Source organism: Nothoprocta perdicaria, unplaced genomic scaffold (assembly GCF_003342845.1).
Source record: "Nothoprocta perdicaria isolate Ctin4 unplaced genomic scaffold, notPer1 scaffold_118, whole genome shotgun sequence".
In the NCBI taxonomy this organism is placed as follows: Eukaryota; Metazoa; Chordata; class Aves; order Tinamiformes; family Tinamidae; genus Nothoprocta; species Nothoprocta perdicaria.
In genome coordinates, this window is record NW_020454294.1 from 2,429,197 (window position 1) to 2,452,780 (window position 23,584).

At 45.7% G+C, this 23,584-nt stretch overlaps 2 protein-coding genes across 4 annotated transcripts in view; one reads left to right on the forward strand and one right to left on the reverse strand.

Moving 5' to 3' along the window:
* The window catches only part of SYNE2 (spectrin repeat containing nuclear envelope protein 2), a 145,015-nt gene extending 137,584 nt beyond the window's left edge, over window positions 1-7,431 (forward strand). For 2 of the 3 annotated variants that reach the window (XM_026053731.1, XM_026053732.1), the window contains 8 exons: window positions 526-646; window positions 1,862-2,073; window positions 3,587-3,787; window positions 4,140-4,268; window positions 4,757-4,948; window positions 5,609-5,698; window positions 5,928-5,977; window positions 6,414-7,431. In XM_026053731.1, the coding sequence (XP_025909516.1) occupies window positions 526-646; window positions 1,862-2,073; window positions 3,587-3,787; window positions 4,140-4,268; window positions 4,757-4,948; window positions 5,609-5,698; window positions 5,928-5,977; window positions 6,414-6,639 (1,221 nt within the window). In that variant the 3' untranslated portion in view covers window positions 6,640-7,431. The remainder of the gene's footprint in view (window positions 1-525; window positions 647-1,861; window positions 2,074-3,586; window positions 3,788-4,139; window positions 4,269-4,756; window positions 4,949-5,608; window positions 5,699-5,927; window positions 5,978-6,413) is intronic. The other variant, XM_026053733.1, reaches the window with a different exon arrangement.
* Window positions 7,432-12,357: 4,926 nt separating this feature from the next.
* On the reverse strand, window positions 12,358-23,203 carry LOC112959684 (estrogen receptor beta; the record flags this gene model as incomplete). Its single annotated transcript, XM_026053748.1, has 5 exons — window positions 12,358-14,068; window positions 15,367-15,541; window positions 16,743-16,876; window positions 19,107-19,245; window positions 22,904-23,203. Coding segments are annotated over 5 exons (920 nt in total), but the record flags the coding sequence as incomplete, so codon positions are not given.
* Between the last annotated feature and the right edge of the window lie 381 nt (window positions 23,204-23,584).

Below are 23,584 nucleotides of genomic sequence, written 5' to 3' on the forward strand. Positions count from 1 at the left end.
GTGCAAATGCCCTTTCTTGATACTCACTTGCATATATTTATATGGCAAACAACCCCTATGGATGGTTGTTTTCTAGCAGCTTGCTGTGTAATGCGCTCCTGGCTCCGAGCCCTGCGCCGAAGGCGCTGGCAGGAGAGGTGGCCCTGTGTTGGTGCCCGGCGTCGTGGTGCTGGCCGCGGTTCCCTGCGCCGCCTCGCAGGATGTGGAGCAGGTCGCAGCCTTCCTGCCGGCACGGGCTGCTCCTGGGAGCCGGCTGCCTTTGTCACTGCTAACCAGAGCTGCTGCTTCAGGGTCAGTATTGCCAAGGGCCAGACCCCAGCAAATGCAGCTTGCTGGTCCATGTAGTGCAAAAGCAACTAAGGTGCAGGTTGTCCAGTCTTGTACCAACATGGGCCACTGTGGCGCGGGGCTGTTGAACAGCAGTATCGGTCCAGCTGCTGCAGTGAGACACACGTGAAGCTTGACCTCTGAGAGCTTGTTAGGAGCCTCCAAGGCTCGTCCTGACCCGCCAATCTGCCACTGCAGGGGAAGCAGCTCCGGCCCGCAGGCAGCGGCAGCACCGAYGCAGTTACGTCTGCTAACGTGAGTGACGAAGAGCCCCACGATGAGCAGGAGCTGGCGGCTGCCGAGAAGCGGGAGGCGGCAGGTACGGCATTCAGGCACKGAGCTCGGCTTTGGGGCACATATTTGTCCTGTGGCTCTCGGGGGGACCAAGCAGAGATGCCATAAAGGCAGACAGCCCTCCTGGGAGCGGAGCAGAAGGGAGCTGCAGGGCTCCAAGCTGGAGGGTTGCTGTTGCTCTATCCTGTGAGAAGGAGCTGCCCCCTCACTTGACATCATCCACTGTGCTTGCTCTTCCCAGCCATTACCTTTTCTGTCAGAACTGAGATTTTCGTCATTTAAAATGCGTTTAACTTAAATCTGGTTGGAATGAATGGGAACAATTTCACTTTTGTCTGGATTCAGGCTACTTCTGAGACTTTTAATCAGATTTCAAACCCAAGGAGTGGGTCCTTCCCTGGCTGAGACAAAACTACCATAGTTTGTTCTCTCAGGCACTGGTACATCATATAACAAGATACTAGAGCTTCCATTTACAGAAACGTTTTGTCCATCAAAGCTGCCACTGTGCTCTGTTCTTCACTGTGGTCCTTTCTTCTAAATAGGGCAAGAAGATGGTTTTCTTAACCCCTTGAGACCCCATTCCTGCTTTCAGGTGCTTGAGATTGTAATAAGATCGTTTCTGAATTACAGTTACAAAAGGGAATCAAGTGGTGAACAGTGAATGTGGTCATGTGGGCACATTACTGCCTCCGCTCTCAGAAACGGGCCAGAGTTGTGTCCCCTACATGAGGAACAGGAAAATCTTTGACAAAGATCTAGATGAGCTTCCAGAAACAGCATCTTTTAATGTTAAATGCCCAGGTGGCATCTGTGATGGGAACATCTCCTTTAGTGCTGAATAAATGAGATGTAAAACCAGGTCCTAACAGCTGAATCAAATTTTGTCTCGTGATGAATTTTTATGCATTCTGAGTCACAACCAGGTTCATTAAATTCCCTCTCCTTGCACTTACTCTATTCTTCCATCTGAATTAATCCAGCTGAATTAATTAACTCTTCAGTTAATATGGTTGGAATCCCATGTAGTGTTACTGTTTAATAACTTGACCTGGGRTAAGGAAAATACTGACCGCATGATCTCAAGAACAGTGGTGTCTGAATAAGAGTTGAACATGGCAGGAATTATTTGGCCTTAAGCGAACGCATAAATGTTTCCTTACCAAGCTGCCTAGTCACCTGTTTTGCCCAGTGTTGATCTTACTGATGATTGAAGCATTTGCTGTTCTGGCGCTTGTAGGCCTCATTGATAGATGGGAGCTCATCCAGGCCCAAGACCTCAGAAATAAACTCAGGATGAAACAGAACTTGCAGCAGTGGCAGCAGCTGAACTCGGATCTCAGCGACGTCTCTGCCTGGCTGGATGAAACCGAGGAGGAGCTGGAAGCGCTGCAGAAGGCGAAGCCTCCCAGCAGCCTGCAGGAGCTGGAGCAGAGGGTCAGGAAACTGAGAGTAAGTCACAGCAAGGCGGGAGGGGGGATTGCAGGTGCTGATGCTCTTCATCTCTGTCTCTTGTGCTCCTGGGATGCATAGGCAGCACGAAAGCTAAGGAACAGCAGCGTGCATATCCAGGAGAGGAGCTGAGCTAGTTCAGCTAAGAGGGCTAAAGAGGCTAGTTAAGCAAAACACTTCTGCCTTCGTCCGTGGAGATTAGCAGGAGGTGTCACAACATGCAGCCAATCTGAACTAAAAGTCTCTCCATTTCCTTACCAAGACCATTTGTTCTCTTTGAACAAAATCACTGAACCCAAAACTTCTCTCTTTTTTTTTTTTTTTTTTTCTTTTAGGGCTTTTTTTTTCTTGATCTGTGTTAAGCAAAGTTTACAAAGTTAAACAAATGACTTGGACTTGCCAAATATTTACAGTCTGGCCTTGTCATGGGGGTGAAGTAAATAATTCTGAGCATGGATATTTGTATTCCTCCTTGTTCTGTGTGCAGGGCCCTCTTCCCCTCCCCAAGCAAAACAGGAAAAGGCTGTAAATGAGCTAACGYAGCGTACCACCTAGGCTGTGTTGCATGTCTTCTTAATTGAATTAATTAGGAAAGGGGTTGCAATTCAAACAGGGAGACTAAGCAAGACCTGCCCTAAAGCCATTCTTTAATGAGGCAATATTTGCACCAAAAGTCTTAAGTGTAAATAAAAGGCTCCTTTGTCTCCGTCACCTGTGATCAGGCAGTTGGAGGAGTTTGAGGAAAYGCAGGACACTCTTTACTACAAAGACTGCTGCAACCAGCAGTCAGCCCCGCGCTGGCTGCAGGGCTCATCTTGCGACTCTGCCGGTTCTCAAAGCCTTAAGGACGGGCAGCACCGTTTGGCTGCAGTTCCAAGGCAGGAGAGGAGGGCAGCCAGGGCTGCAGTTTGAGGGGATCTGGACAGCGAGAGAAGGGGCCTGGCAGAAATTTTGAGATGATTACAGTTTGACAGTTTTGGTGGCCTGGTTTGGAAGATCAGGATCTCTTCTGTCCTGGGAGATACTCAAAATGAGTTGAAGYCCTGAGCAACCTGCTCTGCGTTTAAAGTTGGTCCTGCTTTAAGCAGAAGGACGGACTAGAGACCTCCCTTCTTCCCAGTGGTGTGCAGTGACAGCACAAGAGGCAGCAGACACCAAATGGAAACTTGCAACAAGACGCAATACCATCTCTGGGAATATTCTTCCAAATGTCAGGAAGGGCGACAAATACTGAGAAATGGAGGGCAGGTGGGGATTAAGCCATAAAGCCTGTGACTGAGGGGGAAGTGCAGGTTTGTTTTCTTCAGTGTGAAGGCCTTGGCTTCAAAACCAAAACAAAACAAAAAAATCCAAACAACTCCCTCAATATACTGCTCAGYAGTGGCTGTAAAGTCATTCAGCTGTCAACTGCTTTCCCCGGTACATGGAGCTCTTTTGCCTGCATAGATATATGGTCAATAAACAAGATGTAGTCAGTCAATCATAGAGGCTCCTGATGTGCTTTCCCCCCCAGGACCTGCTTAAAGCCTTTGATAACTACAAGGCTGTGGTGCTCTCAGTTAACCTGAGCAGCAAAGACTTCCAGCAAGCAGACAGCACCGAGTGCAAAGAGCTGCAGAACCGGCTCCGGCAGGTGAACCTGCGCTGGGAGAAGGCGACCCAGGCGCTGCACGGCTGGAGGAGAGGCCTGCAGCAAGCCCTGCTGCTCTGCCAGGTGACTGACCCTGCTCCTGTAAGGGAAAACCCCTCAAGTGCCACCGGGAAGAGGCAGGAGAACKCCTGCCCCTACATGGAGTGGCTGCGTAGAGGCTAAGACTGATACTGTCTTTGTGTTACTAACTCGACTTTGCTGGGTTTGGAGGCTTTGGTAAAATCTTTGAGCTGGATATTACCCTTTTATTATGCGGAGCGGCTAGCTTGCTAACTCTCTGTAATCATGCATTTCCATCAGCTCTTTCTAATCTAGGCTGTGCATTTTATTCATAGGCAAACCCAGGTGGAAGCACCTCAAAGGTTTGGGCTTGGTTTGTTTTCTGTTCTCTGTAAATGTTCCCTTGTTTCTCCAGGACTTCCACGACCAGAGTCAAAGGTTGCTGCTGTGGCTGGCCAGTGCTGAAGGCCGGAGGAGCGCGGCACAAATCACGGATCCAAACGCTGACCCGCACACCGTGCTGGAAAGCCACAAGGAGCTAATGGTGCGTGGGGCAGCTCGGTGCTCCYGGCATCACCAACTCGCCACCCGCTGCAGACAAATGCAGATATTTGGCTACAGCCCCTCCTGGAAGCCACTCCATCAAACAGGCAGACAGGGCAGGTTTCTGAAATGGGCTACGAGATTGTCTGGATCTTTCCAGAACTGGGGATCATAATTAAGATCCTTATGGAGAGTCCTTATCCTGGAATAAGACCTCCCCACACACACATCCCCGTTATAGGGTTGATCCCTATGGCTCAGTTACTGCCAGAACTATTTCTCATCAAAGTTTATCAGGTGCCGCAGTATTTTAAGAGAACGTAAATCCTTTTGTAGCACCCATTCCGATCTGTTGTGACTTATCAGGCAAGTTGAGTTGTTCTTCATATAGTCTCCCAAAGGTTGTCCTTTATGAGAACAGCCTCAAAGCTGCAAGCAATAGTTTGTTGCACTGCTGAGATTTCTTTGTTTCTCTCTTCTTCTTTTAAGCAACTGGAGAAGGAGCTGCTGGAACAGCAGCTTAAAGTAAACTCCCTCCAAGAACTCTCCACTTACCTGCTGCTTAAATCAGATGGGGAAGATTACATTGAAGCTGATGAAAAGGTCCATGTTATTGGAAAGAAACTGAAACAGCTTATTGAGCAGGTTTCACATGACTTGAAAACAATACAAGGAAATCTGGTGAGTCAGAGTTTAAGTAGTTATTTATGGATACTACTGAAAATAGCAACTTGCTTATTAAGAGTAAAATAGTTTCTAAAAGACTGACTTAAAACTTAAGTGCTTCCACTTTCATAAACTGATGACCAGCTATAAGGAAAAACTGTTTTACCATGAGGCTACTCGAGTATGGGAAAAGATTGCCCAGCTAGGCTGTACAGTCACCAGCCTTTAGGCATTTCGGGATCAGATGGGATAAAGTCCTGAGTAACTGGATCTGGGCTCGTAGCTGAACTTGCTTTGAGCAGGAGGTTGGAGCAGATGAACTACCCAAGGCTCCTTCTAACCTGTTTAGTCCTGTAACCCATAGCAATTATCAAATATAGGCGTGTGGCCATAGCATGGGGGAGCTAAGCAAAGGACAGCTATATGGAATTTGTCAGTCAGCGTGTTCTCAAGCTAACGCCTGTACACACATCTGCTCCAGCACGTTCTGGCTCTGCAGGGCAAAACATTTATCAGGGACAGAACAAGTGGAGCATCTATTGTTACCTGGTTGTGCCCTTGTAAAGAGTTACCTGGCTGGGCACCTCTAGCGGGGCATGAAAGGCAACTTTTGGCACTTGAGCGACAGTGAGTTTTGACATGCACTTGTAAGAGGAACGTGCGGTTTCCCTGCAGGACAGCAGTGCATTCCTGCCAGTCCCGGGTGACGTGGACTCAGGAGCCCATCACCCAGTGGCAGCCAGAGCCAGCCCTGCTGTAAAGAAGGCAAGTCTTGTCTTTTTTATTTTTTTCCTTATTTACACTGTCAGCGTGTTGCATAGTTGGAAGTACTTRGCCTACAACTTTCTCAGGTGTAATCATTTTACCTTTTAGATGAGCAGATCTTATTACAGAATGTACAGCAAGACTCAAAAGTTTACAGCTGTGTTTTTCTGAGTAAAAAAGTCTTAGCTGTGCTTTGCCAAAGCTGGATAATAAAAGCTCTTTCTCTCAGCAGGCCACCTTACGGAGACCTGTAACTGGCAGAAGCAAAAGCAGCACCAGGTAGGATTTTATTTTGTCCTCATGTCTTTAAAGAGCAGTAGTAATGGCAGAGGGGGGGCGTGGAGTACAAGCCTCAAAGAAAGCAGAGACATCTGTTCTTTATAGGTTAACTTAGGTACACGTGGAGGTGATTCCTGTCTACATGTAGCATCTCCTCTGCATCTTGGGGAATTGCTTTCCTTTGGCATCTCTTCTCCTAAGCCTCTGTGCAGCAAYTGCAGCCTCTGTGCAGCAATTGCAGCCTTTGCTTGCATTCAGTCTTGAGAAAGGCGTTCTTTATATTTCATTTTTGGTGCCAGATAGGAGAATATTTTAATTTTTAAATGTTCCTTTATTTTTTTTGTGCAGGTTGCCTTTTTCTGTAGTGAGGACCCTAGAGAGGGAGTTCCCATAAGTGACCTCATTGAACCTCACCTCTGTTTTTGTTCCTTTGCAGGGCCGAGGGCCACTCGTGCGCTCCCCGGGCGGCTCCGGGCTCCCCGTCCTTCTTCTACCGCGTGTTCCGAGCGGCTTTGCCCCTCCAGCTGCTCTTCCTCCTGCTTCTGCTGCTGGCTTGCATGATTCCGTCCTCCGAGGAGGACTACAGCTGCACGCAGGCCAACAACTTCGCCCGCTCCTTCTACCCCATGCTGCGCTACACCAACGGGCCTCCCCCCACTTAGAGAGCAGCCTGGCAGGAGTCAGCTCGACCAGACCCACGCGGTGGTGCTTGTGCTCCTGCTGCTGGCGACCCTCGGAGCGGGAGGGCTCCGGACGGAAAAGCTGCATTGGGGCCCCAAACAGCACCCGTGTCCTGTGCACCCCTGCCCAGCTGCTGCACCTAACTAGCACAGGGAAGGTGTTCGTTTTCACCACTCAAAATGTATATCTTGACAGMATTGCAACTCTTTTTGTACAGAAAACCAACTTTTTTCTAGAGATTTTTAAACTATAAGCAACACTTTATACTTTGATGCAATAGATCCAGTTTTTGTAGCTACAGTCCTCTTAAGCTTACTGAGTTATCAAATACAATTCAAAAAAACTACTGAGTGAGTAGATGCAGAAGCTACATCACAGTAATGTAATGCAGAGCAATCGCTCATGGGTGGGCAGGATAAACTTGCATTTTAAAAAAAAAGAGGCACTTTGCCTGCAATGACAATTGCACACAGTTCACATTATGTCTATCTTTTGATATTCATAAAAAGAAAATTTACATTTTTTTTGAATCTTTGTTTACTCTATTTGATTCACCTAACACAGTCAATGAAAGGGTGCACACTTGTCTCACATGCAGTGTTCTAGGGGGGAGGACTGCTGTGTTGTCTTTTTATACCACCTCYGACCTAAGAAATTGTTCAATTGCATGGAAGTGGTTTGTAATGCACAGATTTTTCTAGATGAACTCAATTATGTAGACTATCCCTGCTGTATACAGATTATGTAATGACTTTTTTTAATGAAAGATTTTTTTTTTCAGTTTTTCACCTGCTGCTGAATAGTGTACAGAATCTTGGCGAAAAAAAAGTGTGTTTTTATAACTAACCCTGAGCTTCTTTGTCTTTGAACTGAAACCACCACGGGGGGCAGGGGAAGCTTTGTGTCCAGCCCCGTGGGCCCGAGCGTGGCCCCTGTGCAGCTGGAGAGYTGGCAGTAAATTGTGCCGGTGGCTGCAGGGCCGGTGCGGGGTCTGGGCTGGGGCTACCAGCAGAGCCTGTGCAGCACCCAGCCTGCCTGCASCTGACCCCCAGCACTAGGTGTTGCACAACTGTCCCCTGCTTAACAGGCTGCAGCGGCCTGGCGGAGAAAGGCAAGGCTAAAATGAGCACAAAATGCCCAACAATTGACCAATTCAACAAAGTGAAGCTGGTTTCCTGCAGGTGGGTGCTGCAGCATGGTGTTAGGGCCCACCAAGGCCCAGCAGGACAGTAAGGGAGAGTGAGGGGGGCATGCTGAGATTTTAGGCACTATTGCAATAGGCTCAGAACAAGGTCCTGCAGCAAACAGCTTCTTCCCAAGCCCTGCAGAAAAGCACAATAGAGTCCCTAATTTTTTTTTTTTTTTTTTTTTTTTTTTTTTTTTTTTTGAAGTAGAGCTAAACAGGGCCTGGGAAGGCAAAGTTGACATTTCTGGTGCTTTAGAGGAGCAATAGCCTATAATACAGTAGCAGCTACCCCTAACTATTTGCTCCAGTACAGGCAGGACACCCTTAGGTCCACATGGAAGGGTCCCAGCAGCCGCCCCAGGAAGYGCCACCCAAACCCCACCGTGTTCCCAGTCCCCTGCATGGCTCTGAGGTGGGTGCAGGCCCAGGCACCCTCACGGCCTCACACTGAGGCCCTGACCACGGGGCAGCTGCCCAAGGTGCAGCCGGGGGACAGTGGCTGGGGAGCCCCTGCCCACAGCTACCTGCCCCTGCTCCCATTTACCCTAATCCTGTATTTTGAGAGCACTTACTTTCAGCTGGAGCTCATTTAAGTCAGTATTTCTGCAGCAGTCAGCCAACTCTAACCATTATTTCATTGCCAGGCTGTCACAAATGCCCATGCAAACCTTCCTGCCACGGCCGAACAGGCAGCTGCTGACACGATACTCAGGTCCTCTGCCACTAAACAACCTATGGGGAGACCAGGGGGAAGAACAATGTTCAAAGGGCCAAGAAAAAAAAAATCTTATGCCTGCAATTTCCTTTCATTATGTGCAGTTATAGCAAATGGTTGCACTGATGTAATCTATAACATGAGGTGCTGTCACAAAATAATCTCCTGATGTCTCAGAAAAAAAAAAGGCCGGGAAAATGACTCCCCCCCCCTCGAATGTTATTCCAAATAGTTTTGCTCTACCCCTACTGATACTGAAGGCTACTTCAAGCATAGCAATAGACTCACCAATTTCTTGGCGCTGCTGGCTCCCTCAGGACCAGGTTCCCAGSGGTGGGTGAAGGGCGATGCGGGCGCCTCAGCCCTTCCTGCTGCCTCCGTGTTTTTGACTCCAGCCAAAACCCRGCTTTGAGCTGAAGCCCTGTCCATGAGTGCAGCTCCCGCCGCCGGCCGAGGGCGCCGGGTGCGGAGCCACGCGCGGAGCCGCCCTCCGGCACCGTGATACTCCCCAACACGTGAGTCCCGCAGGATCCTGTAACACCGCGACCGTGGCACTGAGGAGATGCTGAGACACTGACACCACCACCACATACACCCACCGTGAAATTAGGCAGGTATCAGCAGGAGGACAGACAGACAAAGGCACTTTAGATTTAGATTTCGTGATACCTGTTTATTCGGCCACAAATACCTACAACAGAATCAAGTGCTCGGCCATAGAAAAATATTCTAAGTTCACAAATATAAAAACCAGCTGAGAAAAAGGTAGAGTTCCCCCCTRCTTTGTATCAACTACACACAGTGCTTCAGAAACTGCTGGATTCGATCCTAAAGCCATTTCCATTATAAACYTTCAGGGAGAGCAACTCTGTGCTTTTGGCTCGCTGTTTAGAAAACAGTGACATGGAAACCCACATAAAGGGGGGGTTTGACCAGCAGTGCCTGAGGAGACAGACCCCCCCCCCGCATCCCCCCCAGCCACCGGGAGCGTTGGCCGCGCGGGCACCTCGGGAGCTGCCGCCCCCGCAGCAGCGCGGTGCCCACGGCGCCTTTGTGCCACACGCGGAGAAGTCCTCGGCGCTGAACAGGACATTAGGGGCGCAGGGGACGCCGATGCATAAGGGTGAAGGGCTCAGAACTATCCAGCGCCCAGGCTGATGCCGGGGCTGTGAACCATGACACTCAACCCGCCACAGTTCAGCCCCGCAGGAAAGCTCTGGGAAAACTGAACCCTCATAATCCGTAATTTTGCAGCCCACTTCTTTCCCCCATCTTTCCTATCCATAATTGCAGGGTGCTCGGCCGCAATTTAGGCACTGGTTCAGCACAAAACACAAACACATCCTTAGCAGAACGAGGCAGAACAAGACTCATGCAGGACGTAAGCAGTAACGCCAAACGATYTCCTCCTAGAAGCAGCCTGGCACCATTTCCATGGCTCCCTGCTCGGATGCTCTGGGACAGCCAGAAGACCCCCCCCCATCATTTAAAGCAAGGTGGAGCCGGGCCGGGAAGGGAGGCAGCGACTGGAGGCCGAGGTGCCAGCCAGGAGGGCGCCACCCAGCCCTGCAGAGCAGCGATGCCCGTGGCGGGTGTCAGACTGTGCTGCCTTGGGGCGCCTCGAGAGGTTCATGCACAAAATGAGGCCCTGCAGACCCACACTTTGTTTTCCTCTCAGCAGCCCCAGCAAGAACTGCCTGCTTCCCACTGGTCCTCCCTCAGGGAAGGAAGAGTTCCTGCTCTTTGCCATGGCCTCTCTGCGCTAAGGTCAAAACAAAACTGTAATCACAACCGCATTTTTAATAGATGAGGGTTAAAGCACATCCGAGGAAAGAGCAGCCAGCTCATCAGCCCACAGCTATTTTCTGTCATCTGCACAAAAGAGCAACCTTGGCTGCTCAAAGCTGCTTTCGGGGTGAGCTCCCAAAGGCTGCTCCACGCGGCTGGGGCCCGAGCCAGGCTTAGGCTTCCTTGCTGGGATCCCAGGGGCCCTGGAGCAGCCCCCGTGATCAGGCCCTGCTCCCATCGGCTCCTCCGGAGGGACTGTCCCAAACCCCTTCCTTCTAGGCCCATTTATACACACGTATTTCAGTCTCCTGCAAGGCATCCTAAATCACGTCTTCCAGCAAAGGCCAACCACGACAAAACTCTTACCTCAGAAGAGGCTGGAAAAGGCTCAGGAAACAACTTTCTGGTGGCATTTTCAGGATCTGGGAAATGACTCTAGTCAGAAACTCAACGAATGTCTTCCACATCCCACACACCCTCAGAAGGAAAAGGTGGCAGCTCCAGCACTAGAAAGACGCTCTCTCTTCATCTGAACACTCCCGAGGTGGATCTACTTTCCATCATTAAGGAATTAACTGCAGATACCTCCATGGAGATAAGCACATTTATTAGAAAAAAAAATAAATTGTGGGCTCCCTTAGCCTGCTGCTTTCTTGGAGCACCCTGTGTGCCTTGAGGGGAACATGCCAACACACCCCTCCCCACACATTCCCCTGCSCAGCAACATGACAGACGACACCAAAAACATGTAAATCTGCTATGAAGGTGGGGAGAAAAGCTAGCATTCCTGGAGACAAACAGGTATCAAACGCCTGCCCCCAGGAAACACCAGTCTCGCCTCTCTTGTCAAAAACCAGGGCTGTTTCACAGTCAGGGTTTATTCCACRCTTGAGAGGAACCTCGACGTGCTTTTGATAGCGCTCCAAGGAGAGCCCTGGGGCTGCCCCGAGGCCCTGGGGATTCCCACGGGGCCATCTCTGCCCCCCGGCTCCTCCAGCGCCCGCGGCGCCGGTTCTCCAGGCCCGGGCTCGGGGGCGGAAGCCGACGCAGGACGAGGCGCCAGGCGCCGCAGCGGCGCCACAAGGGAAGCTCAAACTCCCTTCTTGCCTCCTGCCAGGCCAGAGCCCATCAGCGCCGCGGTCGCTCACACTGCAAATGGGAAAGTGGCATTTCCCAGGATTGCACGCGGGGAGCAGCCCGGCTTCGTGGCCGCTGCCCCTCAGCACCTGGAACGCCGCATCCGAGCGGATCCGCGCGACTGCCGCTGCGACCACCCCAGCTCAACACACGGACGCCCTCTCGCCRTTCACTGTGTCAGCAGCTCCGTGCCTACAGACCGGGCCCTTGTACCRGCACAGGCCTTCGATTTCTCCAGACTTATGTTAACCCCAAAGTTTCAGCAGCTCTTTGGCTGTTGCCTATTTTAAAACACAATTAGTAACTTTAAAAACCACGAGGCTCAGTAAGACCAAAAAAAAAAAAACCCAAAAATCCCTGTTCAAATCACAGTATTTTCCTATTTATCCAATGCCAGTAACAGCATGTATGAATTCCAGTGTGTGGCATGGATTCACATCACTGCCATTATACACAGTCAACCCGGAACAAAGGAGAGTTCCCTTCAAAAGTTAAAATTAAGGTTTATACCCACTCTTTCCCATTTTCTTTTGAAGAGGTTTATTTTAAGACCGCTCATAAACTCAGCACTTTCAACACAAAACAAAAAAAAAAAAAATCACTTAAACATTTCTTTGAAAAACTGTATTTAAAAAAAAATTATACAAGATGAGAAAAGTGAGAGAACGACAACACAAAAGGCATTACAGCCTAAGGATCAAGCCCAAGAAACACTGAAATGTGCCCGTTTCACAACAGAACTTCACCCCAAATGAGCAAGTACCAATGAATTCAAGACTGTACTTACATTTTTTTCCATTTGTAGTAGTAAATATGACATTCATTTAGAAGGACACTGCTATATTACATTTTATTAAAAACAATAGAAAGGTAGCTCGTAAAAATTTAGACCATSATCAGCATCTGGTATACTACAAGATCAAAACAAGACTACAGATTTGTATAACTTGCTGAAAACTCTATGTCCCTCCTATAAAAAACATTGTCCTTGGCTTCAAAAAACACCAACACCAAAGGTGTGACTAATACTCCAAGTATGCAAAGGGCACACTCCAAGTCCCTAATCCAAAAGACTTACTTGGCTCAAAATAGACTTTAGGCGTGATCTCAGTTTCATTTCACCTTACCTGAAAGGCTCAGAACATGCATCAATAATATATTTATATATATCCATTTACAGTGACTGCAATTCTTGCTCAGGGCAAATGCAACAGGGGCAAAAATGCAATAGTCAGAACACAAGATGCCATCCTGCTTTTCACTGAGGTTTTAGGCCGGGCTACTACTTTTTTTTTGGGGGCTCCATGCATGTTAATAGAGCAATCAGCAGAGCAGGAGGGCTCAGACCTACACTGCAAGTGAAATTCAAGCAAGTCGTCACACTGGGAAGCAAAGGAGGTCCCGGAACGGGCACCACGTGGCCCTGAGGACCGTCCGTCTCCAGGTCCTTTCGCGTGTCCTCGTCAGCAGATCACACACAAGTGCCAACAGTTAACACTCACCTCGCGACCCTTTGTACCTAAGCATCACAATAGGTTCAACATCATTAATAAATATATGACACAACGTGTTATTCTCACAGACACACACATTTCAACGGCTAGCATTGACTGAAAGAACCAGGCAGCTTGGTCATCATTTAAAGCACTGAAGAATTACACACAGCCAGTAATGTGAGTGTCAAGAACAGGCTGACAAAATATAATCTTAAGCTTAAGTTTACATTTCTGAAGTGACTGGAAATCAGTCCCAGAAGCTACTCRAATGGCCTTCAAACTACGTGTCCCTCTTGCAGCCATTGTATATTTATGAAGGGAGGAAACTGCTTTGCACTGTGTACATATCCYAGCACTTTATCTCCATCAACTGCAAAGCAGATACTCCCCAGTGACCAGCACACACGAGCAAATCTCTCCCAAACGATGCAGCCAGACACTTCATACAACCCCATATTAAGAGAGGAGATAGTCAAGTCAGTGCTTAAAAACTGGTCTGGGAGAAAAGACCCCTAGGAGCTGACTCTGAGACCTGACACAGGCTCCTTCTGTCATCTTAAACCAGTCACTTCACGGCCTTGTCTCAGGTCACCCACCTTTAGAAAGGAGGGGCAGCAGTTCCCTCTCCCACAGCAGCGTTCTGAGGCCTAATTTCATAAGGTGCTTTTTGAAGAGTCTCAGAAAAGGCACTATAAAAGTGCAGCTATCATAACGTCAGAAACGTGGACCAGGCTGTGCGTCTCATAAGCTCTTCCCAAGATACCCATGTGCAAATCTAAAAGAGAGGAGGACTCGCACGCGGTCACCTCATCTCCAGTGGTCTCCCCACAGCAGCTTTGTTTTCTCCCGTGACTCCGAATCAGCTCCACACTGCTGAGACACTCCAGGTCTCCATGGAACTGGGGGTTGCCCCGTTTCACAGACCGTCTCCAGGCTCCATCTGTTCTAACTGGCCAAATTCAGGGCTGGTGATTGGGGACTTCCTTTGCCCCCGCAGAGTGTGGGCATTCAACATCTCCAGCAGCAAGTCATAGACAGGGACCACGTTTTTGCACTTCATGCTCAGGAGATGCTCCATTCCCTTGTTACTGTGAATGAGAACAGAAAACAGGTCAGTGGCCCAGGTCTGACAGTGCAGGGAGGGACAAGACTTCCCCGGCTTCCAGAGTCCTCTTTTTACCAAGGGTTGAGAGGAATCAGTTGCTGCAGTCCCTAGGGACACTCAACACTATCAACAGTAACAGCAYCCAAATACTTTGGGGCTAGGTGTTTTACTGTCCAGGAAGGCAACGTTCATTTCACACAAACTGACTTCAGAAAATGATTCAGATGTGCTGGCCCTACTGGAGTCAAAGAGAAAGTCTCTTTGATGCTGTAGACACAGGTGYTCCACACTGTGCACCTTTATATGAAAGGGACATTTACAGTAAGTAGCTGCAGCAACTACTTTTCCTGACTGGACACCAAAATACACTGGCTAACTTTTAGCAATGCTTTTCCTCTGCATCCTGCCCAGTGTTAGATCCCTTGGAGAGCTACAGGCTTTACAAGTCACCTTTTGACAGATAATAAGCATCCAGTCTCTGGGGCTGCCTCGCTCCTTGGATTAATTATTATCTCTATGGTTTGTTTCTGGTCAAGGTTTCCCCCACAAAAAAAATACCCAGATCACAGCAGTGCCTCAGGGCTGGGAAGCAGGTTCGGCTGTGGGTGGTGCTGGCAGTTGCTGCAGGACCTGCTCTCAGACTCACCAGCAGTTCACAAATTGCATGTGAAAAGCTGCCTCCGGCCCAGTGTGTGCCCTGCTGCTGCCAACCTTTCCTGCAGGAATCTCCCCTCGGAGGTGCCTGTCCCCCTGCTGCTGAGCCCACGTGGTCAGATGTGTCCATCTCTCACTTGCATGTGGCAGCCCAGCCTTGGGATAGATAGAAACTTCCCTGGACACATGACTTCCCAAGCCAGGTGTCTGCTTGCAGAGCCCTGCTCAATACGTGAGGCCTTGTGTGAGAGTCTGCAGTGGGCCCGGCAAAGGGGAACGCTCAAAGAGGCCCAGGAGCTGCCCTGGAGCAGGGGAGCTCCTTGGGAAAGTGGGATTGTGCTGTGGTTGCACCACACACATCACCTGGCAGAAGTAATGTTCCAGAGAGAAGAGCTAAGAGCTGTTCCTGGGACGCACAACAAATTTGGTCTGGGACAAAAACGGTTCCCAGCGAAGAGTGTCCTTCTCCACACTCAATACTACCAACCAGTTTTGAAGGAGAAATTGAACTGAACGAACAGAAATGAAGAGCAGGGCCTGGATTACCTCAGGAGAGCTCCAAGTTCAAGCCTTACTTTGTTGCTGAAGCAAACACTAAAACCTTAGTATACATTCTGCAAATTTTACCTTGCGTGTCTGACGTGGGAGAGCAGCATCAACAAATTGGCCAGGCGAGTTGTCTGCTGCTGTGAGGGGATCCCACTCTTCGCAATCACCCACACTAAAGCATCTGTCACTACATTAAGCAGGTGATGCAGCTTCCTGTTGCTTTCAGGTTCTTCTGCTGACAGTGGAAACATACCTAAAGAGAGGAAAGAACCACGTGAATACTTTGCTACGTGCACTCCACCAAACTCCATCTTACATTCCCTTGCCCGAGTTTGATGGCCACGTCATACATGTACCTAATAATTGGCCCTAATCCTTCTAAGACAAGATTTTGAACGCAGTTGCTCAAGGAGCTCAGCCAGATTCCTTAATCTGTCTGAATCCTGCGCTCTTGGAGCCTGTGGGGGAGCAGATGTACTCTCCACTTCCCAGGGAGTTCTTCTTTCGTGTGGTTTAGTAACTATTATAAACCATAGTATTGTGCTTGCTCTAATATTGTCTGGCTGGAAAAATCCTTCTCTTAAAGAGATGGTTTCTTTCTCCTGCCTTAGGGAGAGAGGAAGAACACGGTGGGAGACACTGCTCATACATCAATTCTGCCCTGGTCTCCCTACTCCCTACCTGAGGAGAGACCTGGGCAAAACTTAGAAGGATAAAGCTGCAAAACACCTCGAAAATCGGGATTAAAAGACAGACTTTGACATGGAAGGAAASGTGGGGTGTTTTTTTTTGACAAATTTACATTTTGAATAAAATATATCTCAAGTGAGATAAAGTCATTAGAAGAGAACAGCAGAAGGAGGCTTCTAACCATCACTTTTTACTGGTTTTTGCTCAAGAGATGTCAAAACTGTGGGATTTTTGCTGGATATAGGGCCTATACCCTGTTGTAAGGACTGCAGTTGTGCTTAAATATTCCTTCTAAATTGTGATTCATTGGTAGAAATGCCATATATTTCTTGCCCTGCAAGATGAGTTTGAGAACAGGAGCTTTGCTTGGGATTGTCTGAAGTAAAGCCATTTTATTCCCATATACACACAGAGCAAAAAGGAGTTTGAAAGAAGTTGCAAAGCAAAGCTCCTGTTCTCAAACTCATCTTGCAGGGCAGCTGAGTACTTTTCTACCAATGAATCACAATTTAGAAGGAATATTTAAGCACAACTGCAGTCCTTACAACAGGGTATAGGCCCTATATCCAGCAAAAATCCCACAGTTTTGACATCTCTTGAGCAAAAACCAGTAAAAAGTGATGGTTAGAAGCCTCCTTCTGCTGTTCTCTTCTAATGACTTTATCTCACTTGGTATTTCTGCTGGTTTTAGGCACTGATTTCCTAGTCACCCAGTTAAATAACAAATACAACGTGGTGACCATCAGAAGCAACTGTGTACTCACTGGAATTGAGGAGGATCATTGCCTTGACACACAGGTACTCCTTGTGCTGCAGCTTCAGCTCTCGGAACCGCGAGGTCATGGCCAGGAGCATATCAAAGATTTCCAAAATTCCCTCTACGCATTTCCCCTCGTCCCTAAGGAAACACATTTAAAATGTTACTAAAAACGTAAAATTAAGGAACTCTGACTCAGCTTGATAAAAGGTATGGCATAAAAAAAGGTGAAAGAAGATCYACCCATCTTATCTCTGGGAGCATTCAAAAGGCTACAGAACGAAAACTAAATCCAAAATTATACTATTCAAAAAAGGTCAGCACCTCTGAGAAACTGGTTTTCTTTTTCCAGCATTTTAAAGTGCTTACAGGCTAGACCACAGGTAAGTAGGACTGTATTTCTGCCAGCGGCTTTAACCTCACGGTCACTGAAATTCTGGGTAGTTGGTCTGAAGCTGTGTAGCACAGTGCGGAGCACAGGACCAACTTGAATCATTTGCCAGATTTGTATCACAGGGAATTAAAACCACCACATCACTATTTGTACCTGACAGAGACCAAGGAATTGATGAATAAGAATGACTGATTCATTAAAATAAAATTCTAGAAACAATGAGACATCTTTTCTTTGCAAAATATTGTTTAGTTGCAGGCACTTAAACCTAAACAGATATGTATTTTTTATGTTTGAGGGTGATTTTCAGTGTAACTTTCTCCATTTCAAATACTAGAAATGTACAGAAATGTTTCGGAACATACGTATTGTGCCTGAACTAAAAAATAAAAATTATAAATTAAGAGGGAAAGCCCTAAAACACCCCACTGGGTTTAAAATTAAACAGCTGTTTTTAAAACACTGAAGTTATGTTCCTTTTTTTGTTGTTTTTGGATTTAAAATTCAGTGAAACTCCGTGACGCGCTTCCACGGTGGCTGTAGGAAGAGGTTTTTCCCCGTGAGGTTCTTAGATGAATCAGACTCAATGACAGGAGGAGCGAAGGCCTCAGCTCCCCTCCCGGGTCCCCACAAGGGTGCTGGGTGCTCTGGCCACGAAGCAGCCCCAAGAGGCCCACGTGAGCCAGGCCCAGCACGATCTCCTTAACACAAGAAGACAGTAGCSCAAATACTGCTCAGCTTCCAACGTGCTTTACGGCAAGGGGGAATTTTAAGGGTTGGAAGAGGAGAGGCTATTGGCAGCTTCAGGACAGACATGAGCATTAGAAAAGTTCTTGTTGACAGGCATCAGGTAGGGAATGTACCTGAAGTTGAGCTAAGATAAAAATAAAATAATTTACAAATTGCAGACCAGCTTCATAGAAGCATATCTTWAAAAGGAGAAAATAGTGAATGCCCAGATGCTTGTTCATTCCCGCTCTGCTGTCATGTGGGGACGAAGGAATCCATCAAATAAGCCCTCTCTATTCAGCACATATTAGCTCCTGCAGGGACAGAGTGTATCAGACATTTTTGGCAATTTCTTATCATTCCATTGAACAACCCACTATGTCCTTGCATTGAATTTCATGCGAGTGAATCACAATTTATTTCAAATCTTCTGTAAATTAAATTTATTGCCCTTCCCTTACTAATCCATTTTGCCTTCTATATATACTCTGATGTTTGTTATTTAGCTCAAACCACAGCACTGGTACAGATGAGAATTTCTCCAGGTTGGAAAGGTTAAAAGATATTTTAAAGCTAGCAAAGAAAGTAGATTGTTACTCTGACTTTTACCAATGTGAAGCCCCAATCAATTCTCCTAARGCCCTGTAGAAAAACATTCATATTAATCTATGTTCTACCTTGTGGTACATGATGCTATGAAGAAAGAGTTTTAAAACTTGAAAMTACTTTATTGAAAAAAACTTTGAGTATTACAACTACTTGCACAACAAGCTACAGAAAGATTCTGGGGCAGCACAAAAAACAGGGAGAAAATATAATCAAATGCATCCCAATTCAAATAAGGTGTGATACTATATCTGTTTTTTTCTCAAAGGGAAAAAAAGGAGAAACCAATTGACACTGTAGGACTTTTTAATAATGTGCCTACTGTTTTGGCATCCAGAGACCTGCATCAAATGGAACAACGAAGACAATAAGGTCAGTTAAAAGCACAGCAGCACTCAACACTTAAATACTAGAGAAATTAGGGAACTCACAGGCTGGTGTTACTCAACAATACTGTCTAGGCTCAGCTCTTGTATGTCCTTGGAAACATGTGGAGCTTCAATGACATCTCCATTGCAAATACAAGTAAATGCTGGGGTTATACAGCAGTAGCTTCTTCAACAGATACTTCTCTTTCTCCTACTGTTCATCCTTCTTCAAACACATCAATGTGAAATCCTCTAGAAGAGTGTATTTTCTTACCTGTCCAGAACAAGGTCTGGTGCAAAAATTAGTTTTCCAGGGTGATCAATGGATCTCCACATCAGGCCAATCATTAAAACTTCCATCCAGCAGCTCTCTAAAAGTCTTACTTGGTCATACAGGCTGAGATCAATGAAGCCTAAAACGATCAAAATACCATCAAATAAATCAACCTGTTAATTTCACCCATTTTCCCCTGCTTTCAAAACAAGTTCATGCCAAAGTTTTCGAAGAGGAGAAGCTTAAGTCTTGGTAATAGTGCTTCAGGTTTAAATGAGTTAGCATCTAAGATGCTGACAGTGAGAATCATTATGCAAGTAGACCATGGGAGATAGGTTTCTTGTAGCTCTTCTCAAGACCCCCGTTTGAGGTCTTAAAAAACACATTCTTAAAGAATCAAACTTCAGTAGTTGGTAAAAATATTCCATGTAATTTAATCTAATTGAATTACAGGGTTAGAAGGCAGCTGGTAATACCTACAGATCAATGAGACTGGGTAATACATTCTCTCCCCTACCAGGGACCAAAGGGCTACTTTTTAGTAGCAATAACCTTGTTTTTTATGTGTGAGAATGGGAAAGAGAAACCCACAGGCTGCACATAGGGATTTCACACTCCAGAGAACTTACTACAGAATTCACTGCCAACAACCATCGGCCAGACCCAAAATCTCGTAACTCATAACAACCACCAACTTTATTACAGACATTACCTTCCAAATAAGCATGACCTGCACCAACAGCATGATTTACAAACATAAACCTCTCCAGAATAATCTTTGCTTGCAAAGCTTGGAGACGACCCATCATCTCCTAGCACACTGTTGAAACTCCCATTTCATTGCAGGAGAGCATGTTAAACTAAGTTAGAGCTGTAATTTTCCATGGCTCTAGTACACGTCCTTTAAGTCATGTGCCCCATACCTACTTTTCTGTTCAAAAATGATTAAGACAAAATGCCACAGCAGCGCAGAAGGAATTTGTGCTGATGTGCAGTGACTCTCCAAAGCTGTGCTGCTCTGGCGAGCAACAAACTAAGTTGCATAATGGATCCAAACTTCAATATTATGGCAACATCCTATCGATTAGTGGGACAGTTGCAGCTATGAACTATGTTCAACTCTCTAGGACAAGGTCAACGGAGTTAAAGACAATTATAGAAACTAAATCCTGCCTTCAAGTACTCAAGTACTTGAAGTTTAGGAGTAAAGAAGCTAGGAAGCAACTGCTGGTCTGCTGAGCAACCACAAAAATACAATTCCTTGTGCTGAAAGTACATCAGAAATACAGCTACAGGGGAAGACTCAAAAGAGAAGTCATTAAATATCAATGATAAGGAAAAATAATAAAAGGTGAACTTTTATCTTTCCCATTTGGRGAGAAAATCAGTGCTAATATTAGCCTACATAATATAGGAGAAAATAAAGTGATTTTTCTTTCACTTTTGGTAAGCATCAAATATCCAGTAATAATCTGAAAGTGAAAATGGGTTTCATATCCAACTACACAAAAGCAAGTATCTTGACAAATAGCTCCACAGAAAGCAAAATTACTGCTTACTATGCTATTGGTGAAGAACTCTGCATTTTTTTTTTCAAAGGTTTTACTTCTAGGAACTGGAACATGCAGCTAGATGATTAACTCCAGGCAAGGATTTTTGAAAATCGTGGCATTTTTTGTCCTGAGCTTTAGTCATCATGGTTTTTTTTGAAAAAGAAAAAAAAAATAGAGCAGCTATTGAATGTAGATGAAACTGTCATGTTATATGGGAATATTAATTATAATCWGGATCATGCTAAATATCTGTTCAAAAATAGCGATTATTTCTTTTCTATGTAACACAAGTGATCAGAAAAAAAGAGTATGTGATAAAGAGTCGTCATTCCACAGAGCTGTTTGAACAGCTTTGATAGTTTCAGCAGGTTTTCTATATATAATTCAGTTATTGCCAAGAAGAAGGCTTGATGTGCGACAGATGTTGAAAATAAACTAAAAGTGAGAAATCTTCAGCCCAAATCTGGGGTTGTATGGAATCTGACAGAAAAGCAACACATGCATTTTTCCTTAAACAAATTTCAGGAATTATTTGGATTTCTTCGACTTTTTTTTTTTTTTTTTAAACTGTCTTATTTCAAGAAAGCAGAAATATGAACAACCTCAAAAACGAAAAGTCTATTTTTTATGAACAGTGAAAATTTCTTACAATGTAATTTAAAACTACTTTTCTTGTTTTTTTTCTCACTATTTGTTTCCTACCAAATTAACAGAACTGCATAGAATCCCCACAAATGGCACTTTTCAATCAAGTATTTCTCAACAAGAGAATATCCTAATAAACATCACTTAGTCCTTTCTAGCTATTTTCATTTTCAGATTTTCTTAAACCATGACAAATAAGGATGAAGGATTTGAGGATTCGTCATTAAATATTCCACACCAATGGCAAAAAAACCCACCATCCCTTTGCAAATGGCTCGTACAACTTCAGACCCTTGTGCTGTGCAGGTTTCCTCTCCCAGCAATGCAGTGTTGGAATGGGAATTTGCAGGCCCTGGGCAACACATTCAAGCCACCTCACCCGAGCCCTCCAAGAGGGTGGCCAAGCAGTGGAGATGCAGCCCAGAACTAGGAGATGGTGCCCAACAGCTGCAGCTGGAAACATCTCCAACCATTCTACCTAGACCTGAAATGGGAGGTGCTTTCCTCATTCTGCATTCTTAGTTTACTGATGCAGTCTGCACCAAAACTGTCTCCCGAGCACACAGTTCATCACCAGACGTGAGGATCAATGTCAAGTTTACCCGGGCTACATCTACACAGCAACAAGGCTCAGGCCTGCCTTGGGCACACTGCAGGACACGTTTGGGATTACTTCTAGCAAAGTACTATTTCCAAAGGTAAGGATTTAGCTGCATTCACCTATGTCTCTGTTAGTTGTTTCATGCTTCTTCCAGTTTATTATTATTTAGTTGGTCACCTTAGCACTCACTAAAGAGCAACCATCATGGTTTGGTCTATGCCTGCCAGCAAGCTTTTCTGCACACTTTGCCAATTATCTTCTCTACACACTGGCTACTTTCACTCTAGCTTTTAATCTTTATTCTGGTTGCTTTAACTGTGGGCCCTTTGTTGCAAATATTGACCAATTGCTTCTTGATTGTAAGGAGGGAAATTGCCAATTGCCATGGCACCATAGCCACATTCAAGACATTCCAGGTTGTAACACATATAGCTGTACTTTAGTGCATGTTCTTTGTGCTGCAAACAACTGAAAGCATCTCTGTTGATTTATGCTTTGAATAAGAGCACAGGATAAATTTTGAGATCGATACTGTTCCCTTCTCAGCAATACGATGCTCTTGTGGAGCAACTGTAGGAGCTAAAGCAATTACAGACACTCAGTGCTTGGATACTCTTAATCAGATTTCATCAACAGTAACAGAAACATTTCATCAGAGTTGAAGAATTTAGTCTTTATTTTTATAGCAATCTAGTTACCATCCTTTTAACAAAATTTCTTTAAACATACGAATGCAACACCGAGTGTCTTCTCATTTTATGAGTTGGTATTTGGCCAACACAGTGGGCAGCAAGTTATGTGTAAAGTCACTGCCTAAACTTCAAATGAATTATTCAGAGCAAAAAAAAAAAAAAAATGTCCATTACTCTTTTAGAATAAAAAGATTAATATTTTCATGTCATGCATTCACAGTCCTATGCTGTTATTTCAAGGTAGATAACAGTATGTTAAGGGTAACAGTGTTGGTCAGTATAAACAAAAAAGACTGAAATTCTTACCAGGAATCTTTTTGGCCCAACCAATCATATGAACCAGCTCTTTATCTGCCAGTTTTGTCAGGGACATCATCATGGAGGCCTCTGTGAAGGGCTTGCTGGGCCGACTCACCAACACGTTGGGAGGCTCTGCTTCAAGCAGCGTTAAGACAAACTGCTCCGGACTGACCGTGCTGAGGAGGATCTCCTTAACGCGGGTTGCTGCCTCGCTGTATTTCTTAGCTTTGCCAATACAATGCACTTGATCTTCTGAATTACGATGGCGACGCAAAATCCGGTACCCACAACGTTCCCTTCTTGAGCCTGAGACAAGAAGTACGTGATTACACTGAGGTATTTTCCTCTCAGTGTTGCACTACACAAATCCAGACACTTGGGGCAAATTAAAACCACCTCTAGTATTTTATAATCTAATACTGAATATCAAATTTCAAAGTTCCTAAAGCATTCCCCATTGAATTCCACTAACTTCAGCTGAGGCTTTTGTTTATTCTGCTAAACAAAATACAATTTTTAAAATAGTTCATTTCTGAACTCCAGTAAACTCATTCTAAAAGACCATGGGAAAATTCACATTGACATCAACAAGAGATAAATCAGATCTTTAAATGTAAACAGACACAGATGTTTATTTCTGTTTTAAAATTCTACTTTAGCTGTAAATTGAAATAAATAAGTAAATAA